The following is a 17,815-nucleotide window of genomic DNA, read 5'->3' on the forward strand; positions in this document are numbered from 1 at the left end:
TACATAAATTGGACTTGTGACTATTTGGCATATGATAAGTTATGCAGACTCTTGTCATGTAACTGCATTGTTACTGTTTTGCTCCTAAAATTCAAAATTGAAATTTTTATTTTGTTAGTATTTTATAAAACCACCTTTGGCTTTCAATGCTGCCTTAATACTTCTGGGCATGTCTCAACCGAAATCTGTTCTCAGTCAATACTGGTCAACTCGCTTTTTCTTCAACTCTACCCACAAGTGTTCGATTGGGTTAAGGTGTGGGGACTATGGGGGCCAATCTAGCACCTCTACTTCATTGTCATTGAACCATTTATTCGCCAATCTTGACGTATGCTTCTGTTCATTGCCTTGCCAGAACACTAGGTCATCCTTTTCATACCCATAGTACTCGAGGGTACGAAGTAACTTGTCTAGTAGGATACTCACATAAAGCTCAGCATTGAGAGCACCATTGATTCTGGTGACGTATCCAACGCCTTTGGCTGTGAAACAACCCCATATTATCAGGATTCCTCCACCGAACTTGACAGTTCTTTCAATTTCTCGATCCGTTAGACCACTTTTCCCTGGTTTCTTCCAGACTCATTTGCACCCATCATTGTTCCAAATCACCTGTTTCCAATCTTCTGCTGTTCCAACTATTTTGCAAACTCAAGCCCAAGTTTCTTATGACGATATTGAAGTCAAGGCTTCTTCACCTTTTTTCGACCCACCATTCCAGATTTGTGTAATGCACAGGACGTTGTGCTTTCATGGACGTCTGTAATCTCACTATTACGAAACTAAGAGCCACATCTACCGCCATGTTTATCGCACCAGAACTGATAGACCTTGTGATAAGCCAACTTTTGCCTGGACATCCACCTCTTGGCTTTGGAATGGATGGACATACTTTATTTCATATTCTTTCAACTCTCATGGCACTTACATGATGCAGTTTGGCAATTTTATTGGCCAAGATACCACTATCGATGAGCTGGATGATGCTTTTTCTCTTTTCTTGGGAAATCTGCTTCACGGCTGCTCCTGGATTCAAATCAGTGACCTTTCGCTTGTGAATCAACCTAATAACACTGAGCTATTAGGGAATGTGAGACCAGGTTGTAATTTGCAGAAGAAAAAGATTGTTCAACCACCAGGAGCAAAAAACAGTAACAATACAGTTACATGACAAGAATCTATATAACTAACCATATGCTATATAGTTGCAAGTCCAATTTATGTATGAGATAACCAATATGATTGTCTATAAAATGATTGTAGTTTCACGTTCGAAGCTGTAGTGGATAGTGAGATATGGAGCCTGAAAGTCAAAAGTTTAAAACATTGTTAGCCTTTTGCTCCTCAGTGTATGTGTATACACTTGGAGGGAGGCAACAAAGGTGAAAGAACGGAGCCTCTAGGAGCAGGAACTCCTGCTCCTAGAGGCTAATTAGCATATTATAAAAGTTAGATTTCTGGCGTAACGGGGGCATAGATAAAAGTAGGAATAGGCTAGTTAGGTTTAGCTGACATTAGCACATCGCTAATGTCAGCTAGCTTAATAGGGTTAAATCTGATGACAGAAACCCTTTAACTAACTCTTTCAATGTATTTCAATTTTCAATTTTGTCAGAAGATGGCATGAGAACACTGACATGTGTTATCAGTCAATTTAAGCTCTGCTACATATACAGTACATACACACAACTGTATTCACAGTATAAATAGTATTTAGCATTGTATTTACCTGTCCTTTACTACCATCAGAAGACATTGATGCTGACCATATCTGAAAAGAGTAACGTAGATTGTATATGTTGATCGGTTGGACACTAACTCCAAGTTCAACTTCTAAATGTTTGACCACCTGCAGAATCAGAGGATTTAAATTGTGGTTTAAAATATGGAGACAGAAGTATTTAGTTTTTAAAAAGTCATTCACTACAGTTTTTGTTTTTTTTGTTTTTTTTATTACAAAATAAGAAACAAAATATACTTGATGTGTTTTTTTTTTTAGACAGTACCTTGTTTGCAGTTCAGTGCCATTTCACCAGTGATTGCTATTTTCCACAAACAGCAATGCAGAATGCAATCAACAACTATGCAAAGTGTTATCCTGATAAAATAGTGATGTATAAAATACATACTGTATGATGTAAGAATTTCTCAGAAATATGTGATTACACTTACCGGTAATCGTTTTTCCTTGAGCCTATGACAGCACCCATGGATAGCATCCGCCCCTTTCCTCAGGACAGGAAACAGGAAGCACAGCCTCTTTAAAAGGGAAGTACAACCCCCATCATGCCAGTCCTATTCCAAGAACTAAGGAAACAGAAAAGACTACACCACAGGACACAATACATCCATAATATTATTTATATATATATATATATATATATATATATATATATTTTTTTTTTTTTTTTTTTATTATTATTATTTTTTTATATATATATATTTAATTCCTTTATTTATTTATTTATGGGAGGGTCCTAGGCGGGTGCTGTCATAGGCTCAAAGAAAAACGATTACCGGTAAGTGTAATCACATATTTCCCCCCTCGCCTATGACAGCACCCATGGATATCTAGGCGAGATTATCTAGGGTGGGACAACTGCTTGGAGGACTTTACGCCCAAACCCTAAACCCTCTTGTGAAGGAAGCTGCAGTCTATAGTGTTTAAAAAAGGTATGTGAAGAACTCCACGTAGCAGCCCTGCAAATCTGGTCAATAGAAGCAGAAGCTCTTTCTGCCCAGGATGTAGACACCGCTCTAGTTGAGTGTGCTCCAAACCCGGCAGGAGGAGGAACCCCTTTAGAAGAATATGCAAGGTAAATGGCCTGTTTAATATATCTGGCAATAGATTGTGAGGAAGCAGGGGAGCCCTTCTTCTGTCCCTGGAAGGAAACCACAAGCTTAGAGGACGACCTCCAGCCCTGAGTGGCAGAAAGGTACCGAATTAGGCACCTTCTAACATCGAAGCAATGGAATTCCCTTTCCTTCCGATTCTTTGGAGAGGGACAAAAGGAAGGTAAAACTACATCCTGTGATCGGTGAAAGGATGATGAAACCTTTGGAAGGAAGGCAGGGTCAGGAGATAAAATAACCCTATCTTCTAAAATGTTAAGATACGGTCTTCTCAATTGAGAAGGCCGATATCTCGCTCACTCTTCTAGCCGATGTAATGGCTAGCAAAAAAGATAATTTATAGGTTAAGATCTTTATTGGGATATCTTCAATGGGCTCAAAGGGATCCCCAGTTAAGGCAGACAAAACTAGATTTAAATCCCAGGGAGGAACTCTAGACTTCTGGACGGGCGCAAGTTTAGAAATTGCGATGACAAATCTTTTAATCCAGGGGTGGTCTGCTAATTTATACTCAAAGAGAGCGCTTAAGGCAGAGATATGGACCTTCAAAGTACTAGGTCTAAATTTTTTATTCCAGCCCTCCTGGAGGAAGCTAAGAACTAGTGGCAACTCCGGGGGCTCCAGGACATTAACAGGCTTATTTGCAAACCTAAGGAAGGCCCTCCAAATCCTTAAATAAATCTTTGAAGTAACAGCTTTTCTGCTGGACAAAAGGGTGTTTATTACCTCCCTAGAAAGACCCTTCATTTCTAGGATCTGCCTCTCAACAGCCAAGCTGTCAAGTGCAGGCTCTCTAACTGTGGATTAAGTACCGGCCCCTGCACTAGTAGCCCCGGGAAGACAGGAAGTACCCAGGGATCTGCTACCGACATCCTCCTTAGCCAGGAAAACCAGACCCTCCTGGGCCAAAAGGGGGCTATAGTAATTACTAGGGCCTTCTCCTCCCGAATTTTCTTCAGGACTCTCGGGAGTAGTTTTATAGGAAGGAAGGTGTACAGGAGGCCTACTCTCCAAGATTGGGCCAATGCGTCCACCGCTGTGGGCTGCTCCGATGGAGATAGGGAGAAGAATTTGTTCACTTTTCTGTTTTCCCTTGTGGCAAAGAGATCTACCACCGGGAGACCCCATAGGGCCGCAATGTCGTCGAAGACCTGCTGATTTAGGGACCATTCCCCCTGCCGAACACAATGTCTGCTCAGAAAATCTGCCATTACATTCTCTGTCCCCTTTAAGTGTACTGCCCTGATTGACGGAAGGGAATCTTCTGCCAGCTCGAAAATTTCCTTGGTCAGAGACATCAGGTCTGGGGATCTGGTCCCCCCCTGACGATTGATATGAGCTACTGCCGTCATGTTGTCTGAATAGATCAAGATATTCCTGCCTTTTAAGAGGTGGAGGCTCCTATTCAAGGCCATGAGGATCGCTAGAAGTTCCTTGAAGTTGTGAGACTTGCAGACTATCTCCTGATTCCAATGTCCCTGTAGAAGTAGAGAATCTGTGTGAGCTCCCCAACCCCAAGGACTTGCATCTGTAGTCAGAGTTAGGGGATCCTTCCTTGACCAAGGGACTCCTTTTTGAAGGTTGGAAGGCACCGTCCACCATTCTAGGTCTCTTAACGTTTGAGGTGAGAGGAAAAAGAGAGAATCCAAGGATTGGGGATCTTTGTCCCAAACTCCCAGAATCTGCAACTGTAGTGACCTCGAGTGGAAGTGGGCCCATTCTACTCCCGGGATTGCGGCCGTCATCAGGCCTAGAACTGACATTGCTTCTCTTAAGGAGATGGAGTGGCGAGCTATAATGTCTTGAACCCTGGAGACTAGCAGAGATATTCTTTGTGGTGTAAGAAAACACATTTGTTTCTGGGAGTCCAGGAGTAGCCCCAGAAAGGTGCATAACTGGCTTGGTACAAGACTGGATTTCTGAACGTTTAATTCCCAACCCAGTTTCACTAGAACCTCCCTGAACCAGGAAATCAGACTGATTAACTGGACTGGTTCCTGAGAAGAGAAAATCGTCTAGATAGGGAATGACAATCAAATCCTTCTCTCTCAGATGAGCCATCATTTCTCAATAATTTTTGTGAAAAGCCTGGGTGCCTGGGATAACCCGAACGGCAGGGCCTGAAATTGTACATGTAGGAGTCTGTCCGGAAACTGAACCGCTACTCTTAAGTACTTCTGGTGATTGGGGTGGATTGGTACATGGTAGTAGGCGTCCCTGAGATCCAGGGTGGCCATGTAGCAGCCTGGGAATAGATTTGGAATTATAGAACTGATGGTTTCCATACGAAATTTCTCGTACACCAGGTATTTGTTGAGTAGTTTCAGGTTTATTATAGTACGGTAAGTACCGTTTGGCTTCTTTACAAGAAAAAGCGTTGAGTAATAGCCCCTCCCCCTCTCTTGAGCTGGAACCTCCTGCAGGACCTTCTTCTCTAACAAATCCGAAATCTCCAGACGCAACGCCTCCAGTTTTTCTGGGCTGGAGCGATAGTCCGTCAAGACAAATCTTTCTGGAGGAGTTCTCAGGAAGTTTAAGCAATAGCCTTCTGAAACAATTGAAAGAATCCAGGGGCTGTTCGAGATCTTCCGCCATTGCTCTATGAAGAGGGTGAGCCGGCCTCCCACCGGGGGTCTGGCGTCATTGTTGAGGCTTTTTTGAGGCCTCTCCACCTGAAAAAAGAAATCCCTTGTTTCTTCTAGCCGCATTACCAGATTGTCTGGGAGCTTCTCTTCTCTTAAAGTTAAATCTGGTTGTCTGGAAGTGAAAAGGTTTCTTAGGAGACTGCTGATACATAGAGGGGAATCCCTTTTTTCTGTCAGAAGCTTTTTCCAGCAAATCATCTAACGTTGGCCCAAAGAGGAATTCACCCTGACAGGGAATGGCACATAACTTCGCTTTTGAACCCGAATCTCCTTTCCAATCCTTAAGCCAAATGGCCCTCCGGGCAGAATTTGAAAGAGCAGCAGCTCTTGCCGATAGCTTCAGAGAATCTACTGAGGCATCTGCTAGAAAATCAATGGCACTATAAAGGGTTGGAAATGAGGCAAGCAACTGCTCCACAGGTGCCCCCTTTATCTGCTCCTCCAATTCGTTCATCCAGACTCTTAATAATCTGGCCACCGAGGTGGCGGCTATAGCGGGCCTGAATGAGCCAGCCGTCACTTCCCAGTTCTTTTTTAAATATACCTCGGCCCTTCTGTCCATCGGATCTTTAAAGCGTTCCTGAGTCTTCAAACGGGAGGGCTGCCTTTTTAGAGATCTTTGCTACTGGGGCGTCTAGTTTCGGAGCTCTATCCCAATCAGCTGAAGCCTTATCTTCAAAGGGATACTTCCGTTTTAGGGCAGATGGCACAAAAAACTTTCTGTCCGGCCGACTCCATTCATTCTTCATTACAGAAGTTATATTCTCGTGAACGTCAAAACACTTCAACTTCCTAGGACCCAGGCCCTCAAACATAGTATCTCTCATAGACTGAGGCTCTGACTGGTCATCAAGACCCATGGTCGCTCTGACGATCCTGACTAGGGAATTAATGTTCTCTGATAGGAACAAAGGTCTCCCTGCCAATTTCTCATCCTGGGAGCTCTCCCTCCTCCTCTAACCCCGATAACAACTCTTGATCACTTGAAGGGGGAATGGAGGCAGCAGCAGAAGTACTGGGACGATCTTCAAGCAGATTACTCAAGGACTCTTTCACTGACTCCTTGACCTCGTCCTTGATAATCTGTTTTAGGCTTGATAAGAGAGAAGGGGCCTCATCCTTCAATAATTTGCCCACGCAGGATTACCCCAACCGGACGGTAGCTTTTTCTTTTACAGATTGCGCAGCCCCGCTCCTTGGATCTTGACCCCCTTCTCTTTGGAAGTCTAGGCACAGATAAGAAGACTCCCATTAGGATAATGAAATATGAAAAAAGCAGGGTATTCACCCCTCTTACCCCCACCGGTACCAAAGTCTCGTTGGTGGTTTCAGTGGGCTCAACGCGCTGTGTGGGCTCCATTTTCTGCCTTTGGCTTTCTTCCATGGAGATCACTGCAGGCCACAACACCAGCCTGCAGTGAGAGCTGGCTGGATTTGAACTTTGCCGGGCGCGTACCGGCACCCTCCCCTTCCGGTCTAAGGCACGCCCCCTCCCACTGCTTGGACCGGAAGCCAAGGATTCGGCGCTGACTACTGACGTCAGCGCCGGCCCGCTTATCCGGAAGTGACGGCGCCGCGCTCCCGTGCGAACGCCGGATCGCAGCCGAACCTACGGCACGGCCGCAGAGGTTCGCCGTGCAGGGGACACCTAAGCGACCCCGACGGGGGAGTCCAGGGATCCAGGCTCCAGCAGCGGCTATCAGAGAAGACTTACGCCGCTCGGGTAGGCCCTCCTCCCACGGGTAAACACCAGGGGCTCCCGCAGATCCAACCTCTATCGTGCTGTGCATCCACCCTGTCCCTTAGGACAGGAAACAGAACTGGCATGATGGGGGTTGTACTTCCCTTTTAAAGAGGCTGTGCTTCCCGTTTCCTGTCCTGAGGAAAGGGGCGGATGCTATCCATGGGTGCTGTCATAGGCGAGGGGGAAAAAGGGTGATTTTTTTAATTGAGAACATGGTCACCTAGGCTCCTTTCACACTAGCGTTTTTACTGGATCCGGCAGGGTTCAGCAAAACCGCCTCCGTTACTCATAATGCAACCATCTGCATCCGTTATGAACGGATCCGGTTTTATTATCTTTAACATTGCCAAGACGGATCAGTCATGAACTCCATTGAAAGTCAGTGGAGGGCGGATCAGTTTTCGATTGTGGCAGAGAATCCGTCCCCATTGAATTGCATTGGGGGTCATGCCAGATCCGTCTTGCTCCGCAACCCCAGGACAGAAAGCAAACTACAACACATTGCGGCTTGGTCTGGGAACGCAACTAAACGTAACGGAATGCATTTTGGAGCATTTCGTTCTCTTCAGTTTTGTCCCCATTGACAATGATTGGGGACAAAACTGAAGCTTTTTTTTCCGGTATTGAGCCCCTATGACGGATCTCAATACTGGAAAACTAAAGCGCTAGTGTGAAAATAGCCTTATAGTAATATTATACTATAAACAGAACTACTTTACTGTAGTATTAGAACTACTTTTCAATGAACACTGGATAAATGATTTCCAATAAACAACCTATGTTTCCATAACTCATATATTGCATACCACTTCTGCTTGCCGTTCAGATAATAAACTGTTATTTTCCACTCTCTGACTCTAAAGGGAAGACAATAAATGCAGTTTATGTACAGTATATAGTGGCAATCACAATAAGGATACTTTCAAACTTGCGGCAGAGGATTGCGGCAGGCAGTTCCCTCGCCAGAACTGCCTGTCGGAATCCTCTGCCGCAAGTTTAAAAGTATCCTTATTGTGATTGCCACCATATACTGTACATAAACTGCATTACTGTCTTCTCTTTAATGTACAGTATATGGTGGCAATCACAATAAGGATACTTTTAAACTTGCGGCAGAGGATTCAGACAGGCAGTTCTGGCGAGGGAACTGCCTGCCGGAATCCTCTGCCGCAAGTTTGAAAGTATCTTATTGTGATTGCCACCATATACTGTACATAAACTGCATTATTGTCTTCCCTTTAGAGTCAGAGAGTGGAAAATAACAGATCCGGCAATACAGACGCAAACGGATGGCATTTGTCAGATGGATCCGGATCAGTCTGACAAATGTATTGCAATACCGGATCCGTCTCTCCGGTGTCATCCAGAAAAATGGATGCGGTATAAATTTTTTTTTTGCATTTTTAAAGGATCCGTTTTGCCAGAACACTTAATGCTGGATCCGGCACTAATGCCTTAGGATAAATCTGTTTTTTTCCGGTATCGAGCTCCTGTGACGGAACTCAATACCGGAAAACAAAACCGCTAGTGTGAAAGAACCCTTTGCCTCTCACCCTTCTTTGTGCTTGGACCAATTCTTCATCCACTGGAGACACAAACAGACAACCTCCATCATTCTCCATGGAAAAAAACTTCAGGCTGGACAAAGAGACTTCTTTATCAAGAGAAAGCCTAAGAAAGTGTAAATAAATATCAAAATGAAAGTTTCTTAATAAAAAAGTAAAAGATTATACAGTACATACCATTTCCAAGAGATCAAATAAAATTTCATAAGAATACAGGTCCAGTTTAGATAATTCTAACATCAGAGCAGGGAAAGAGGCTGACATCATAGGTCATGTGACGCTCAGCCAAGAGTACTTTCACACTTACGGCAGAAGATTCCGTCAAAACGTATGCAAACTGACGGCATTTGTCAGACGGATCAGGATCCTGATCCGTACGACAAATGCATTGAAATGCCGGATCCGTCTCTCCGGTGTCATCCGGAAAAACGGATCTGGCATTTGTTTTTTTAAAAATTTTTGCGGTCTGAGCATGTGCAGACCGCAATGCCGGATCAGTTTCACCGAGACACTCGGGGCTGGATCCGGCATTAATGCATGTCAATAGGAAAAAATACGGGATCCGGCGTTCTGGCAAGTATTTCAGAATTTTGGAACGAGATAAAACCGCAGCATGCTGCATACCGCATACTTCCGTCCTGAAAAGTCAAAAAGACTGAACTGAAGACATCCTGATGCATCCTGAATGGAATGATCAGTTCTTTTCCGGTATTGAGCCCCTAAGACTGAACTCAATGCCGGAAAAGAATAACGCTAGTGTGAAAGTACCCTTACTAGGAGAACTAGGAGAACGCCATTTTAGATGAGGAAAGTGAATTGAAAACCCCTTACATTTGCTTAGTAAGAAACATACAAAGAACAAAAAATAGCTTGGACAACCCTTTTAGCTGCATTTCTTAAAAAAAATCATAAATAATAAAATAAAAAAAGGCAATTATGCCGGTTTAGGATGTAGTATTAATGCTGAATTGTTGACTACAGTCAAGTATGAGAGGAAATAGTTATATTGTCATTAATGTAGAAAATGTTCATGCATTATCATGCAAATAAAAATGCAACATAAGCAAAAAAACTAAAACAAACAATGCAATCCCTATGAATGGTTGCTTTATATAAAGGGAAAGATATTTAACCTGATACAAAATACGGTATTTTCCACTTCATAAGACAAATGGGGGAAAATGGCAGTGCGTCTTAAAAGGTGAATACTAGTGAGAGCTTTCAAGTATGCAGGGGAGGCTGGAGCATCAAGACATCGTGCGCGCACTATAACCTGACGTTGTACGCAGTCATGTCACAGTGCAGCACAGGCGAAGACCAAGGACCATTGAGTGCAGGAGAGACCGCTGTATCTGCAAAGTGGAAGTGGAGCAGGAGAGGTAATCTGAGGATTGATATGGGAGTCTGATCTGAAGATTGTTTTGAGGTCTGATGAGAAATATTTTTGTTCCTCCTCTAAAACCTTATCAAGCAAAAATACTATAAATAGAAATTACTGAAATATATATATATATATATATATGAAACTCGAAAAATTAGAATATCGTGCAAAAGTCCATTTATTTCAGTAATGCAAAAGGAATTGCATTATTGCAGCTTAAAATTAGAATTTTGTGAAAAGGTTCAATATTCTAGGCTCAGAGTGTCACACTCTAGTCAGCTAATTAATCCATACCCCCTGAGCAAAGAGTACCTCAAAATTGTGACTTTGGGGTTTCATAAACTGTAATCCCTAATCATGTGTGTATGTGTCAAACTGTAAGCCATAATTTCACCTGTGTGTGTATAATATATATATATATATATATATATATACATACACACACACACACACACACACACACACACACACACACCTTAAAAGGTGAAACTAACATTTGAGATATATTGGATATATTGGAGAATAGGGCCCAATACTGGTACCTCAGGGGTCAGTATTGGGCCCTATTCTCTTCAATATATTAATGATCTTGTAGAAGGCTTGCATAGTAAAATATCAATTTTCGCTGATGACACTAAACTGTGTAAAGTAATTAACACTGAAGAGGACAGTATACTACTACAGATGGATCTGGATAGATTGGAGGCTTGGGCAGATACGTGGCAGTTGAGGTTTAACACTGACAAATGTAAAGTTATGCACATGGGAAGGAATAATGCAAGTCACCCGTACATACTAAATGGTAAAACACTCGGTAACACTGACACGGAAAAGGATCTAGGAATTTTAATAAACAGCAAACTAAGCAGTAAAAACCAGTGTCAGGCAGCTGCTGCCAAGGCCAATAAGATAATGGGTTGCATCAAAAAGGGGCATAGATGCCCGTGATGAGAACATATTCCTAGTACTTTACAAATCATTAGTCAGACCACACATGGAGTACTGTGTACAGTTCTGGGCTCCAGTGAACAAGGCAGACATAGCAGAGCTGGAGAGGGTCCAGAGGAGGGCAACTAAAGTAATAACTGGAATGGGGCAACTACAGTACCCTGAAAGATTATCAAAATTAGGGTTATTCACGTTAGAAAAAAGGGGAGATCTAATTACTATGTATAAATATATCAGGGGTCAGTACAGAGATCTATCCCATCATCTATTTATCCCCAGGACTGACTGTGACGAGGGGACATCCTCTGCGTTTGGAGGAAAGAAGGATTGTACACAAACATAAAAGAGGATTCTTTACTGTAAGAGCAGTGAGACTATGGAACTCTCTGCCTGAGGAGGTGGTGATGGTGAGTACAATAAAGGAATTCAAGAGGGGCTTGGATGTATTTCTCGAGCGTAATAATATTACAGGCTATAGCTACTAGAGAGGGGTCGTTGATCCAGGGAGTTATTCTGATTGCCTGATTGGAGTCGGGAAGGAATTTTTTATTCCCCTAAAGTGAGGAAAATTGGCTTCTACCTCACAGGTTTTTTTTTTGCCTTCCTCTGGATCAACTTGCAGGATGATAGGCCGAACTGGATGGACAAATGTCTTTTTTCGGCCTTATGTACTATGTTACTATGAGATAGACTCATTACATGCAAAGCGAGATATTTCAAGCCTTTATTTGTTATAATTTGGATGATTATGGCTTACAGCTTATGAAACCCCAAAGTCACAATTTTGAGGTACCCTTTGCTTAGGGGATATGGATTAATATATATATCAAAATAGTCGCAATCTCACTCCAGGAGGAGGGTGGAGTAGGAAAACTGGAGTAGCTTCTCTAGACAAAGTGTTAGGTTTAAGGACAAGACAAATTTATCAAACAAACTGTGACATTTGATAAATGTGGCACAAAGTACTCCAACACAGACTCAAGCAAAACTGACTTCAAATATTATCCTCATGATAAATTCCCCCAACATCTTTATTGGGGCTCTCCGTGGTCCCATAACTGAAAAAACTGTATTGTTAGTTATATGCAAGTGACCTAACAGGAGCACAGAGGGGCTGGCCAGAGCCCTCGGAGCACCAGTTTGTTACACCCCCTTCAGCTTCAGTATCTCCCTCCTTCAACTGGATTGATAGGGCTAGTCTTCTGGTGCCTGCTGCTCTCCTAGTGCCAATTTAAACTCAGCAAGTGTCAAGACTTGTCATCTTGTGCCTGTGCTGTATATTCCAGTCTCGGGGGAGACAGTGCAGGCATGAGATGACAGCTTTCTAAGCTTGCTCAGTTTGAATCCGCGCTGCTAGGAGTGCAGCAGGAGAAACAATGAGCAAGTGCTGAAACCGGAAGATACGATGCAGGCAGGAGAATACAAGTCTCGACACTAGAAGACTAGCTCTGTCAATTCAGGTTTAGGTGAGAGGGCATGAAAGTAAAATGGTGTAACAAACTGGTGCTCTGCATGCTCTAGTCAGCCCCTCGGTGCTCGTATTAGGTCATGTGCATACAAATAAAATTACTTTTACTCAGTAAAGGGGACACACAGTCATAATAAGGGTATTGTTTTTATCAGCATGATCAACCATACCAGGCTGTATGCCTGGTTTAATAGAATTGATGATGCTGACATATTCTCTTTAAAGCACCTTTTTCTCACAGCTATCAAGATATCCCTTTATATTTTGAAAATTCATGGAGGAAAAGTCTTTCACTCACTTTTCAATATTCTTTCCAGCCATCACTTTGAGGACAAGTGGGAGATCTCCTGCATATCTACACATAGGGCCAGTGCACAAAAGTTCAGTACGACAGCCATGAGCATCAGGAAACTGGCCCTCATTAGGTACAATACCTGTTGACAAAGAAAAAAAACTTCTATGGAATATATATATATATATATATATATATATATATATATATATATATATATATATATATATATATATATATATATATATACACACACACACACATACATATATATATATACATATATATACATATATATACACACATACATATATATATATATATATATATATATATATAATGTAGGACAAACCTGATTTATACAATCTTAAAGGGGTTTCTACCACTTCATTTTCACATAATTAGCTTTCAGACACTAGGGATCCGCTAGTGTCTGCTCTCCCAAACAATCCTAATATAACTGTTTATTGTCCTGCCGTTTCTCTAAAAATCTAACTTATATAGATATGCTAATGAGCCTCTAGGTGCTATGGGGGCGTCATTAGTACCTAGAGGCTCGGTCTACCTTCACAAACTGCCGCCGCCCAGCGAGTCCCTCCAGCCCGCCCATCTCCTCCGGAATGCGATAAAGCGGACGAATTCTCGTGCATGCGCCGTGCGAGTCTGTATTCGGCGCATGCGCAGTGAATGTCTGACCGGTTCCCTGCACAGACATCTCCACTGCGCCTGTTCCTCGGAGCACTATGACGTCATCTGCGCAGGTGCCGTGGAGATGTCTGAGCAGGGAAGCGGTCAGACATTCACTGCGCATGCGCCGAATACAGACGCGCACGGGGAGGATCGCATTCCGGAGGAGATGGGCGGGCTGGAGGGACGCGCTGGGCGGCGGCAGTTTGTGAAGGTAGACCGAGCCTCTAGGTGCTAATGACGCCCCCATAGCACCTAGAGGCTCATTAGCATATCTATATAAGTTAGATTTTTAGCGAAACGGTAGGACAATAAACAGTTATATTAGGATTGTTTGGTAGAGCAGACACTAGCGGATCGCTAGTGTCTGAAAGCTAATTATATGAAAATGAAGTGGTAGAAACCCATTAAAGGGGTTGTTTACCTTCAGGGCCTTTCTTACGGACCACCTGAAGTGCCCAGACCTGCAGAGAGAAGCATGCTTTCTAGCTCCCCACCACAGAATTCTGGCTCCTCCACTTCACTCCAGTCTCTGCACCTCAACTTCCTATTTGACGCAGGTTCAAGGCTGCTGAAGGAGATGTTGGCACACAGACTGGAGCGAGACAGCGGCAATGGGGGACCAAAGCTAGAAACCTAGCGGCGGGGAGTAGGAAAGTATGCTTCCCTCCACAGCTCCAGTAACTTGGGGGGGGTCTGGCAGAAAGGCCTCTTGAAGATGAACAACCCCTTTAATGTCACTCTACATGGGCCGACAAGTGCAGTCAATTATCAGGAACAAGTTGTTCATTCCTGATAAATGCCTGTTCGGCAGAGGAGATGCAAGCTGCAATCATCTCCTTCCTATAGGGATGAGTAACTACTATAGCAATAGCTCGTCCCCATACACATTCATTGTTTTTATTCTTCCAAAATTGAAAGGGCCAATGAACCAATGTTTATGGGACTCTGAAAGAGCCCCATCCTACTTCTACACATTCTACCTGATAAAAGAATTAAAACAGAAGTGCCTTGAATGGTTCCACATCTTTCATGCTACACTACTTTCTGCACGTACATTTCTAAACATATGATCCAATATTGAAATCTTTAGAAAAGATTCAATTGTTTCCTGCCGACAGAAGCACTTGAGACTAATAAATGGGTCATGACCACCACCTAGTTGTGGCCACCTAGTGACTGTTATTGCATCTAAAATGCCTTGAAAAATTATATATACCCCTTGAACTTTTCCACATTAATTTACATTACAGCCACAAATATATTTTATTTATTTTTTATACATTTTTGTTCAGCCCCCAAGTCAATATTTTGTAGGACTACCTTTCAGTCCAATTACAGCTGCAAGTGTTTTGGGGTAGGTCTCTTCCAGCTTTGCACGTCTAGAGATTTAAATCTTTTCCCATTCTTCTTTGTAAAATAGCCAAAGCTCAGTCAGATTGGTTGGAGAGCATCTGTGAACAGCAATTTTCAAGTCTGGCCACAGATTCTCAAAGGGATTTAGGTCTGGACTTTGACTGGGCCATGCTAACACATGATTATGCTTTGATCTAAACTATTCCATTGTAGCTCTAGCTGTATGTTTAGGGTCCTTGTCCTACTGGAAGGTGAACCTCGGACCAAGTGTCTAGTCTTTTGCAGCATCTAAAGCCTCATTCACACGTCCGTGTTTAAATTAGTGAAAAGGTGGTCAGTGATGCCTCCATGAAGAGGTCTGTGATGCCCAATAAAATACATTTAAGTTTGTGGGTGTAATGTGAAAAAAACATGTTGCTCAACTCCAGGCCTCAAAAACCACCTGGCGGTTATGTTTTCAGGATTACCTTAGTATTGAGCAGGTGATATAATTAGTGTCTATACATCTGGACTTACCATAATTATTAATTCTGTGGGATATACTGAAATCATGACCAGCAGGTGGACCCAGAAGACTGGAGTTGAGGAACTTTGATCTAGAGGGCTCAACTATCTTCCTTCCTCTTCGGGACATTACTTCATTTAGGCTACTTTCACACTAGCGTTAATATTTTTCGGTATTGAGATCAGTCATAGGGGCTCAATACCGGAAAAAACACTTCCGTTTTGTCCCCATACATTGCCAATAGGGACAAAACAGAACGGAATGTTCCAAAATGCATTCCGTTCTCATAGCGAAGAGCAAACCGCAGCATGCTGTGGTTTGCTTTCAGTCATGAGATGTAGAGAAAGACCCACAATGCAAGTCAATGGGCACGGATCCATTTTCTCTGACAATAGAAAACGGATCCGTCCCCTATAGACTTTTAATGGAGTTCATGACAGATCCATCTTGGGTATGTTAAAGATAATACAACCGGATCCGTTCATAACGGGTGTAGATGGTTGTATTATCAGTAACTGAAGCGTTTTTTGCTGAACCCTGCCGGATCCAGCAAAAACGCTAGTGTGAAAGTAGCCTTATACTGTAAATCCTATGATATACAGCCTACGGCTTAATTTTTGGGAAATCTCTATGGAGGTTCTCACTCTCCATTGCATCACTTCTCTCTACAACCTAACCATCTCCAGCCTAATGAACAGTCTCTTACTTCGAATACAACTCCTGCACTAAACGTTCTCACGGTTCAGGTATGGTTCAATACGGACAAGCTACCGTGAAAGAGTCTAGTGGCCCCTTGAAAACAAGTTCAGTCAAAGGAGACATAGGGAAGTTTATAATAAAAAAAAAAAAAAAAAAACTCCTTGGGCTCTGATACTAAGCATGCCTCAACAATTGGCATACATTTGTAGTGGGAAGCAGGAAAAAATTCTAAATGGGGTGAAATTGGAAAAAAAAAAATGTGCCACAGTTTTAAGAGTTTTGTCTCTATAGCGTTTCCTATGCAGTAAAACTGACATTTTGGTCAGCATGATTATAACGATACCACATTTATATAGTTTCTCTTGTGTTTTAATACTGAAAAAAAAAAAACGTAGAAAAAAATTTGCGGAACGATCTGTAGTTTTTATTGATATCATTTTAGAGTGTGTGACTTCTTGATCACATTTTATTCATTTTTTTGGGGTTAGTGAAGCGATGAAAAAATGGCGAATCAGCTATTTAGAATTTTTTTCCATTAAGCCATTTGGGATAAATATTTTTATATTTTAATAGTTCAGGCATTTTGGGATTTGGTGATACCCATGATAATTTTTTATTTATTTTAGGCTACTTTCACACTAGCAGCACGGACATCCGGCAGTCTGTTCCGTTGGGTGAACAGTTTGTCGGATCCTTCCTGCCAGTAGTGACCGTGTGCCCCCGGACTGCGGCTCCGTCCCTGTTGACTATAATGGGGGCGGAGTTCCGGCAGAGGCACGGCAAAAGGCTGCCGGAATAAAACTGACATGTCCGACATTTATTCCGGCAGCCTCTCGCCGAGCCTCCGCCCGCCCCTAATGGGGACGGAGCGGTAGCCCGGGGGCACACTGTCACTAGCGGCACTAAGTTACATTTGAGGTTATTCTATGGTGGATATTGGTATTTGAAACCGTTTTTAGTTAAAACAGCTGATCCATTAGGCAGATATAATATTTGGTTATGCCCTATTAACACTGTATGTCCGTATGTCACATCAACTCTCCTATCTCAACTGCTTCTTTAAAGGGTTTCTCTGGGATTTACATATTGATTACGTATCCTCAGGAGAATCTCTTTAAGAGAATGTTCAAGGTCGCTACCACCTCAATAATACTTGGGGAAAACTTTACCCCTTTACCCTAAGCCTTTCTACTCCTTTTTTTTTTTGTCTTTGCGTTTTCGTTTTGCGCTCCCTGCCTTCCCAGAGCCATAAATTATTATTTTTTGTGTTCACATAGCCTTATAAGCTCTTGTTTTTTGCGGGACAAGTTGTACTTTCCAACACCCCTATTTAATATTGCGTATGATGTAGTGGGGAAAAAATTCCAAATGGGGTGAAATTGCACCCACACAGAATCCGAACCCATTCACTTCAATGGGTCTGTTCAGATGAGCGGTGATTTTCACACATCACTTGTGCTTTGCGTAAAAATCGCAGCATGTTCAATATTCAGCGTTTTTCACGCAACGCAGGCCCCATAAAAAAATAATGGGGATGCGTGAAAATAGCAACCATCAGCAAGCAAGTGCGGAAAAGTGCAATTTTCACGCATGGTTGCTAAGGAGACGAGGGATGGTAACCCGGGACCCCATTTACTTTATTATTTTCCATTATAACATGGTTATAATGGAA

The 17,815-nt window shown here is 42.6% G+C and overlaps 1 protein-coding gene across 1 annotated transcript in view; it reads right to left on the bottom strand.

Annotated features, from left to right (window-relative positions):
- Positions 1-17,815, bottom strand: part of FAAH2 (fatty acid amide hydrolase 2) — a 164,219-nt gene that overhangs the window by 88,553 nt on the left and 57,851 nt on the right. Inside the window, exons 5-7 of the mRNA XM_040405501.1 lie at positions 12,903-13,038; positions 8,796-8,913; positions 1,730-1,849 (exon numbers count right to left, since the gene is read on the bottom strand). Of these exons, the coding sequence (XP_040261435.1) occupies positions 1,730-1,849; positions 8,796-8,913; positions 12,903-13,038 (374 nt within the window). The remainder of the gene's footprint in view (positions 1-1,729; positions 1,850-8,795; positions 8,914-12,902; positions 13,039-17,815) is intronic.

This window comes from Bufo bufo, chromosome 8 (genome assembly GCF_905171765.1).
Source record: "Bufo bufo chromosome 8, aBufBuf1.1, whole genome shotgun sequence".
Lineage (NCBI taxonomy): Eukaryota > Metazoa > Chordata > Amphibia > Anura > Bufonidae > Bufo > Bufo bufo.